The 9,324-nt window shown below is 37.5% G+C and overlaps 1 protein-coding gene across 2 annotated transcripts in view; it reads left to right on the forward strand.

The window, feature by feature from the left end:
• Positions 1–4,800, forward strand: part of LOC106082297 (cytochrome b5-related protein) — a 49,701-nt gene extending 44,901 nt beyond the window's left edge. For both annotated transcript variants that reach the window (XM_013244730.2, XM_013244729.2), the window contains exons 4-5: positions 3,695–4,077; positions 4,177–4,800. In XM_013244730.2, the coding sequence (XP_013100184.1) occupies positions 3,695–4,077; positions 4,177–4,687 (894 nt within the window). In that variant the 3' untranslated portion in view covers positions 4,688–4,800. The remainder of the gene's footprint in view (positions 1–3,694; positions 4,078–4,176) is intronic.
• Positions 4,801–9,324: the final 4,524 nt, after the last annotated feature.

The following is a 9,324-nucleotide window of genomic DNA, read 5'->3' on the forward strand; positions in this document are numbered from 1 at the left end:
CCTATTCTTATTGAGGAAAGTGTATCAGCAAGTGTCATCCTGCAAAGTCTTATTAATTTTGCAGGGATACCAAACTCAGACATGGTATGAAATATCTTTGAACGTATAGGGCTGTCGAAAGCGGCTTTGTAGTCAACAAGAAATAAAATCGGAAGATCTTTTTATATGGGAGCTATTGGGTTGCCCAAAAAGTAATTGCGGATTTTTTAAAAGAAAGTAAATGCATGTTTAATAAAACTTAGAAAAAACTTGAAAAAATTTGTCAACGCCGACTATATGAAAAATCCGCAATTACTTTTTGGGCAACCCAATATATGGTTGCCCAAAAAGTAATTGTCGGCGTTGACAAATTTTTTCACAGCTTGTGACTATGTAATTGCATTCTTTCTTCTGTCAGTTATCAGCTGTGACTTTTAGTTTGCTTTAGAAAAAAAGTGTAAAAATAGTATATTTGATTAAAGTTCATTCTAAGTTTTATTAAAAATGCATTTACTTTCTTTTAAAAAATCCGCAATTACTTTTTGGGCAACCCAATATTAAGGTTAAGGACCGATTCGGAACATATTTAGCATTTGTCTAAGGTCATAGAAGATGTCGTTGAGCAAAATATCAGCCAAATCGGATCATGAAGTATAATCGCGAGATCGGTTTATATGGGAGTTACATCAGGTTAGAAACTGATTTGTTCCATACTTGAAACAAAAACAAAACACTTCATGCACAATTTCAGCTAAATCGGATAATAATTGCGCCATCTAGCGACTTAAAAAGTCAATATGTGGGAGTTATATCAGGTTATGAACTGATTTAGTCCATACTTGGCACAGTTATTGGAAGTTAATACAAAATACTTCATGCAAAATTAGGAGAACACAGTGGAAGTCATTGTGCAGAATTAAAGCCAAATAGGATTATAATTGCGCCCTCTAGCGGCTGTGGCAGCTCTACCAAAACATGGACCGACATAGTCCATTTACAATCTCAACCCACCTTCACTTGTAGGAGGTGTTCGTGTAAAATTTCAAGCGCATAGCTTTATTCCTTCAAAATTTAGTGCTTTCGTGCTTTCGATACACGGACAGGGCTAAATCGATTTAGAATGTTAAGACGATCAAGAATATATATACTTTGTTGGTTCTCGGATCAATATTTCGATGTGTTACAGATCGAATAACGAAATTAGTATAACCCCCATCCTATGGTTGAGGGTATATAAATGGACCATATCGATCAAAGTTTTGGAATAGGTCCCATTAAAATATATCATCCTATTTTAATTCCCGAGACCACAAAATGCTCATTTTCTATCCGATGTCCCTCAAAATTGAAACAAAGACTTGTTTTGGGCCTTTCCCCAACCATGCCAAACATGGGCCAAATCAGATAGATGTTCTATATATGTAGCTGTCATATAGACCTATATCTCGGGTAATGGTTTTGGCCTATAAAATACCTATTTTTAGCCGGTGCTGAAATTTGCATGAGTGAGTTATATACCAACTCTCTCAATTAAATCGGACCATATTTGGATATAGTTACCACATAGACCGATCTTTCGATTTACATATATGTCATCCGTATTCGCTGAACTTTGGAACAGAAATTTATTTAAGACATCTCTCCAAGTAAACTATAAATTCCATCGGGTCATATTTGCGTATAGCCTTTAGAGCTCTCTAGATCATTTTTACTCGATATATGGTTCCTAAATTGTTTTTCTAGGGTTTGGTTTATTAAACATAAATAGAGTTAAGTTTTTATACTTTGTAAACCCTCTATATATTGATCTGCGACCCCATAAAGTATATATAGTACAGACGGTCTTGACATTCCAAGTCGATTTAGCCATGCCCTTCCGTCCGCCCGGCTGTTGAAATCATGACAGTGATCGAAGGCGTAAGCTGCATAAAGTTTAACACAGATACTTCTTATCGATGTAGGTCGTTAGTGATTGCAAATGGGCCATGTCGGTTCGGATTTGGATATAGCTTCTTTATAAAGTGGTCTTTCGACTTGACTTCTTGAGCTTCTAGATGCTGCAATTATTATTTGATCAGGCTGAAATTTTGCACATAGTGTTTCGACTTTCAACAATCCTACCAAGTATGATCTCAAACTGTCATTACTACGGTTGATAAATGACTACATTATTGCAAATTACCCAAAATCTGAGGAACATATATATGGGAGCTATATCTAAATCTGAACAGATTTCAACCAAACTATATATAGATATTGTAGTTGTCGTCGAAGAAAACTTTGTTTTGGAACATTTTGGCAAGATTGGTCAATAAATGCGTTGCAGGGGCTTAAGAAGTGCAAATCAGGCGATATACATATATGGCAGCTATATTTAAATCTGAACCGCTTTCTATGAAATTTCCCAGTAACACTAAGAGTCATAAGAATATTTTTCCTGCCAAATATAGAGAGAATCGGATAATAAATAAACAAATATGGGAGCTATATCTAAATCTGAAACGATTTCAAACAAACTTCTTAGATATTGTGGTAGTCGTCGAGGAAAGCGTTGTACAAAATTTTGGGAAGATTGGTCAATTAATGCGCTTGCAGTGGTGCTCTAGGAGTGAAAATCGGGCGATATATATATATATATATATACGAGAACTATATACAAATCTGAATCGATTTCTATGAAGTGGTAATATCGAAAGAAAATCCAAAGAAAATTCTTCCTGCTAATTTTTGATAGAAGTGGTTAACAAATGACCACATTACTGCAATATTAGTCCAAATCGGACGAGCACATATATCCAATTTTAATAAGCTTCGTCTCTACTCTAAAAAAGTTTTCTAAGATTTAAGGCGGGTACTATGCTCGTGATTCACAGTGAAAACTTCATGTTTTTCTCGATTTGTTTCTTGAAACACTGCATAAATCTCAACAATAACATAATAATTATACCCTACACCACTACTGTGGTACAGGGTATTATAACTTAGTGCATTTGTTTGTAACACCCAGAAGGAAGAGACATAGACCCATTGATAGGTATACCAATCGACTCATTGTTCGTCTGTCTGTGTGTCTGTCCATGTTAATTTGTGTACAAAGTACAGGTCGCAGTTTCCATGCGATCGTTTTAAAATTTGGTACAGGATGTTTTTCGGCCTAGAAACGAAGCCTATTGAAATTGGAAAAAATCGGTTCAGATTTGGATATAGATCCCATATATTTGTTCGTCCGATTTGCAGTAATATTGCAATAAAATAGTCATTTGTTAACCGATTTTCTCGAAATTTGAGAGGAAGGATTTTGAATCTCTTCGGCACCGCCCGACTTTTGCCCTTCCTTACTTGCTTTATTATAATCTTACCATAAGTAATTAGGGAAGGTCCTACTGAATGAAGTTTTTTTGCTTTATAATCTATTATCTTAAAATCGAAAAAATTTTGATTTGCGTCGCGAAAAGCGATCTAAAAACAATCATGCGGAGGAATAAGTCAGACGATTGCAAATACATTTTCCCTTTAGCTTAATGCTTTTTCAAATGAAGAATTTTTTTAATTGCCTGAGGTTATAATATTTTTGTAATTTTATCCTAATGCTGTTTTAAGTGAAGAATATTTTTAATGGTCTGAGGTTTTCAAAATTGTTATAATTAATATTTAACTCCGAATAGGCTTTAATCCAATTCCTAATTAAATCACCTTTTTAAATATTCATTTTCAGATCATCCATTTAGCTTTGCTAATATCGATGTTTGTGTTCGCTGTGGCTAGTGTAAAATTCAATAGTTGGTTGTATACCATACTGGCGGGTACAACGTTATGTTGGACAGTTATATCAGCCCATAACTATTTCCACAGACGCGATAATTGGCGAATGTATACCTTCAATTTGTCCATGATGAACTTTTGTGCTTGGCGTATATCGCATGCCATGTCCCATCATATCTACCCCAATTCCTATCTGGATTTGGAATTATCAATGTTTGAGCCGTTTTTGTGTTGGGTGCCTAATCTCCATATTAAATCGTTGATGATGCGCTATGTGTCGTGGGTCACAGAACCACTAGTGTATGCAATTGCAATGTATTTACAAATTGGCACAAGGTAAGTAAAATCCAGTTTTTTGTCATGCAAACAAATTCTCATCTATATTATCCAATATACACAAATATGACGAATTCTTCTTTACTTCTTTGTACGTAGAATTGTCTATTCCCTTTTGCACACAAACATCATGTATTGGCATGATATTATATCTCTCTCCATACCACTGTCGATGTATCTAAGCTCAGATTGGAACTTGTTGATGTGTATACGCCAATGGTTGCTCATTACGGCGATTGCTAGTGCTGCATTCTGTATAATTGGCTTAAATGCTGCACACCATGATCCTCGAATACATCATGAAGGTGATGCCAATCGTGAAGATCGCGACTGGGGCCTATTTCAAGTGGACACCATAATTGATCGTGGTGATTTGAAAAAATCACAATTTCTGGTATTAACACATTTTGGTGATCATGCTCTACACCATTTGTTTCCCACACTGGATCACGGCATATTGCCGCAATTGTATCCGGTGTTGTATCAAACCTTGGATGAGTTCAAGGGGGAGCTAAGGGAATGCAATCATTTGGAACATATATTGGGGCAACACAGACAATTGCTAAGAATACAACCTAATTTGTTGCCTCCAGGCTCCCAAAAGCTTTAAACTTTTGCTAAATTGATATTGAGTTGTTATTTCATTGTGAATTTTTAAGATTTATATTTAGTATATTGTTAATCCACCTTTCCCGGTAATAAAACATTGTAATTTTTTCTTAAGCTCGTTGTAAATATTATTTACTAGCTGAACCGGGCACGCTCCGCTGTGCCTTCTTCTACCTTATATGGAGCAAAATTAAATTTTAAATATTTCTTTCGACTTTTAAAGAGTTTTTAGTGAAATACCATGCTACGAAAACTGTATATTAATATCACTTGACTAACAATATAAATGCTTTTATCTGAATCCCATATGATCTTAATTGGTCTAAGAATTCGCTCGGGGGTCTTAGGATCATTAAGTGTGGTTGTTTGGTGTACCCGATTCTAAAAAGACTAGGAAAGTCCCCAATGGTGGGTTAAAGGGTGGTATGATGAGGTGATGGTTTGTGAGTTAAAGGGTGGTATGGCCCCCAGAAACGTGGTAGCGAATGTGGGTATCAGGCGTCCCCCAACTTCTTGGCCCCAAAATTAGTTATCAAATTCGTTTTCTGTTCACAAAACCCTTTCATTTAAAAACCTTAATTGCAAAAGTAAGCCAATATGTCGGGTTTGGCGTATGGGCGCTAAAAACTATCAATATCGAGCTCCAATCTCTTTAAGACCCAAATTGTCATTGTAAGCAAATTCCTATTTGGTTGTAATGGTGGTCCTCGAGACAGTTGGTCCCGAATGTTGATATCAGATTCGTGGTCTACTCTCAAATACCTTTCAGACCCATATTTCCATAGTCGGCTAGCATGACCGGTTTGGGGGATGGGCCGGCCACTCAGCCGCTTGGCTCAGATTCATGTTCTACTCTAAAATACTTCTTATTACAGTCCAATATTGTAATGGTCAGCAAATACGTTCTATTTGGGTGGGGTAATGGGGGTAAGGTGGCCTCATAGACATTTAATCCCGAATGAAGATATCAGATTCGTTCTTTACTCCCAAAGACCTTTCATTTTGGAGGGTCCCAAACACTTGGTCCCACATTTATATCCGTAGATTCGTATTCTACACTCAAATAGCTTTTATTTGAGCCCCATATTGATATAGGGGAGGGGGTAGACCCCCAGAATTTTGGTCCCAAATTTGGATATCAGATTCATATTTTCCTCGCAAATACCTTTCATTTGAGTACCATATTGCCATGGTCGGTAAATATGTCCGATTTAGGGGTGTTTTGGAGGTTGGGGCGGTCCCCCAAACACTTGGTCCTACAATTAAATATCAGATACGTTTTCTAATCTTAAATACCTTTCATTTGAGTCCCATACATTTGAGTCCCATATTGTCTTTAGTATATATATATATATATATATATATATATTTGGTAGGTTTTTGGGGTGGGGCGGCTTCCTAGGTACCCCATCCGAAATTTTGTTTTTAGGTTACTGTAAGAGAGCACACAAAATCGCACCACCCATCTTCCAGATCTGACGTTTCTGAAAATTTGGGTAAGGGGAGGTCCGCCCCCCCCTTCAGATATCCAAAAAGCAGTACCCTATTTTCACCACGGGATCATTATGCACTACCTGAGAGAATTTCAAGAAAATTGGTTTAACCGTTTTTGAGTTTATACGGAACATACAAACAAACAAACAAAAATTGATTTTTATATATAAGAAAAGAAAAGATAACTTACACATAATCCTTCAATCATAAATGGTTTAGCTGGCAAACCATCGGTTCTTGCGCTCATAGAATAAAGTTTGCTGAAAACAGCAAACATTGTCTGCTGACTGCAAAGGCCTAAACAGATTGAGCGCGTTGAGGAGTGTCGCGTTGCACAACGCAACTCAACGCTCTCATTCTTAAAGATAGCAATACAATACAAGGGCACCACACGATTGGGAAGTCTATATTCATTTCTGCTTTCAAGACAATTGTAGAGTTTTCAATAACTGAACTCTTTGTTTTAAAATTCAACATTGTATGATTTAGTTGAGAATTGAGTAAAACAGATAAAAAGACACCAATGCAAAACAAGTAAAAGCGTGATAAGTTCGGACAGGCCGAAACTTGGGAACCCACCACCATGAATTCTGCTAAAATATGGGAGCTATATCTGGTAATAGACCGAATTTAACCGTACTTTACGCAGTTGTTGAGAGTCATAACAAGACAACTAAAATCAAAATTTCAGCAAAATCGGATAAAAATTGGGGCTTGTAAAGGCTCAAAATATTAAATCGGGAGATCGGTTTATATGGAAGCTATATCATGTTCTTGAGCGATTTGGCTTCAGATAGAGTATTATTTTTCTTGTCGTCTGCTTTCGTAGTACGAAATTCGTACCAAGGCCATGAGGTTGATTTGGCAAAGGTGTGGGTAAACACACACACACACACGACTAGTTTTTTTATATGAAACAAGTAAAAGCGTGCTAAGATCGACCGGGCCGAATCTTGTATACCCTCCACCATGAATCGCATTTGTCGAGTTCTTTCCCGGTATCTCTTTTTTATATAAACCTAGGATAAAAGGAAAGAATTGCTTTGCTTATTGAGTTTTGGAGACCACAGTGTAAGTATATGTGTAAAATTCCAATCAAATCGCATAAGAATCGGGCCTTTTAGGGGAGGGAAGCAACTTGTTCTTTTAACTTTATCTTCAGTATCTCGCTCTTCAGTAGTCTTGAAATACAACATCATGTTGGTTCAGCGTTCTCGATTTAAGCAAAAAAAGTCGCCAATGAATGGTTTTTTTTTAGACCTTTTTGATCTAAGGCCTCTTGGCTATCCTTGGCTTAATGGTTAATCCTCTTATCCTCGAAACCTACTAGGGTGGGATACATTCAGACGTCAGAGAATGTATGAACAATGTCTTGTGAGACAATACTAGAACTACTCATAGATACACATTTTCCGGGAGATGTACTATTGCGGTATCATCATATCTCATACACCTGTGGGATGGAGGGACACAAAGGTAATTTTCATTCCAAAAGCAGGAAAATCTTATCCCACAAAAGCCAAAGATTTTCGCACTATAAGTCGGTCATCCGACACCAGTTTTAAAATAAAGCAAAGAATAATACTGGCAAACAGATGCGCAGTTTAGAAACAAGGCCACCTGTCGACAGACGAAGGTAACACTATGCGAGACATTGATACTACCCTTGTTGTTATATGGTTCCGAGGCATGGGTGCTTGTGAAAGCATGCGAGGCAGTGCTTGGAGTATTTGAGAGAAAGATTCTTCGTAAAATATATGGACCAGTGTGCTATAATGGAGAATATAGGCGACTTATGAACCACGAGCTGTATGACGACGATATCATAGTTACATGCATCAAAATACAACGGTTGTGTTGGCTAGGTCATGTTGTCAGAATGGATGAAGAAGCTCCAGCAAACACGGTGGTACACGCAAACCGGGAAGACCAAAAGCCCGATGGAAAGATCAGGTGGTGAAAGTCACCCCGATGTCAGAGATTTTAGAATGTGCTCAGAAGATCGAGGCGCTTGGAACGCTATTCTACGTTCGTCTAGTGGAACGAATATTCTGTCATAGCCAATTAAAGTAAGTGAATATGTTTATGTAAGTAAAATCCGATGATCAGTTTATATGGGAGCAATAGAGATATATTCAGAAGATACTTGCTGTGGATGTTGAAGGTTATAGGAGAAATCATTATGGCAAATCAGTCAAACATAAACATAGTCAAACGCATAACAATTGCGGCCTCTAGAGGCTTACGAATAAAATCGAGATGTCGGATTATTCGCGAGTTGGAGGTCGTAGGAGGAATAATGCTAAATCGGACAAGAATTGCGCCGCCTAGGGGCTCAAGAAGTATATCGGGAAGTCAGAGATTTTGAGGTCAGCCAAATCGAATGAGACTTACACCCTCTAGAGGCAGAAATCTATTCAGGAGATCGTTTATATGGGGTTTATAAGGATATGGTCCGATATAGACGGCGATGAAGATTACATATAACTTAACTTAATGAGAAATTTAAAATATCACTACATAGGGTGCGGTGTGTAAAAGAAGGAAATAGAAAAACAAGTAAGAGCGTGCAAAGCTCGACCGGGTTTAATCTTATATACCCTCCACCACGGATCGCTTTTGTATAACCACCGAATCGGTGGTTATTAACCGATTCGAAGCGTACTTGGTACAATTGTTGGAGGTCCTAACAGAACACTACAAACAAAATTTCAGAAAAATCGGATGAGAATTGTAGTTAAGATCCCAGATCGGTTTATATGGCAGCTATATCAGGTTATGTACCGATTTGCGCCCTCTAGAGGCTCAAGAAGTCAAGACCCAAGATCGTTATATACCGATTTGAATCATACTTAACACAGTTGTTGGAAGTGATACCAAAAACACTACGTGCAAAATTTCAGTCAAATCGGAAATTGCGCCTTCTAGAGGCTCAAGAAGTCAAGACCCAAGATCGGTGTATATGGCAGCTATATCAAAACATGGACCGATTTGGCCCATTTACAATCCCAAATTGCAAAATTTCAAGCGGCTAGCTTAACTCCATCTAAAGTTAGCGTGCTTTTGACAGACAGACGGGCGGATGGACTGACGGACATGACTAGATCGACTTAAAATGACATGACGATCAAGAATATATTTACT

Source organism: Stomoxys calcitrans, chromosome 3, assembly GCF_963082655.1.
Source record: "Stomoxys calcitrans chromosome 3, idStoCalc2.1, whole genome shotgun sequence".
NCBI classification, from domain to species: domain Eukaryota; kingdom Metazoa; phylum Arthropoda; class Insecta; order Diptera; family Muscidae; genus Stomoxys; species Stomoxys calcitrans.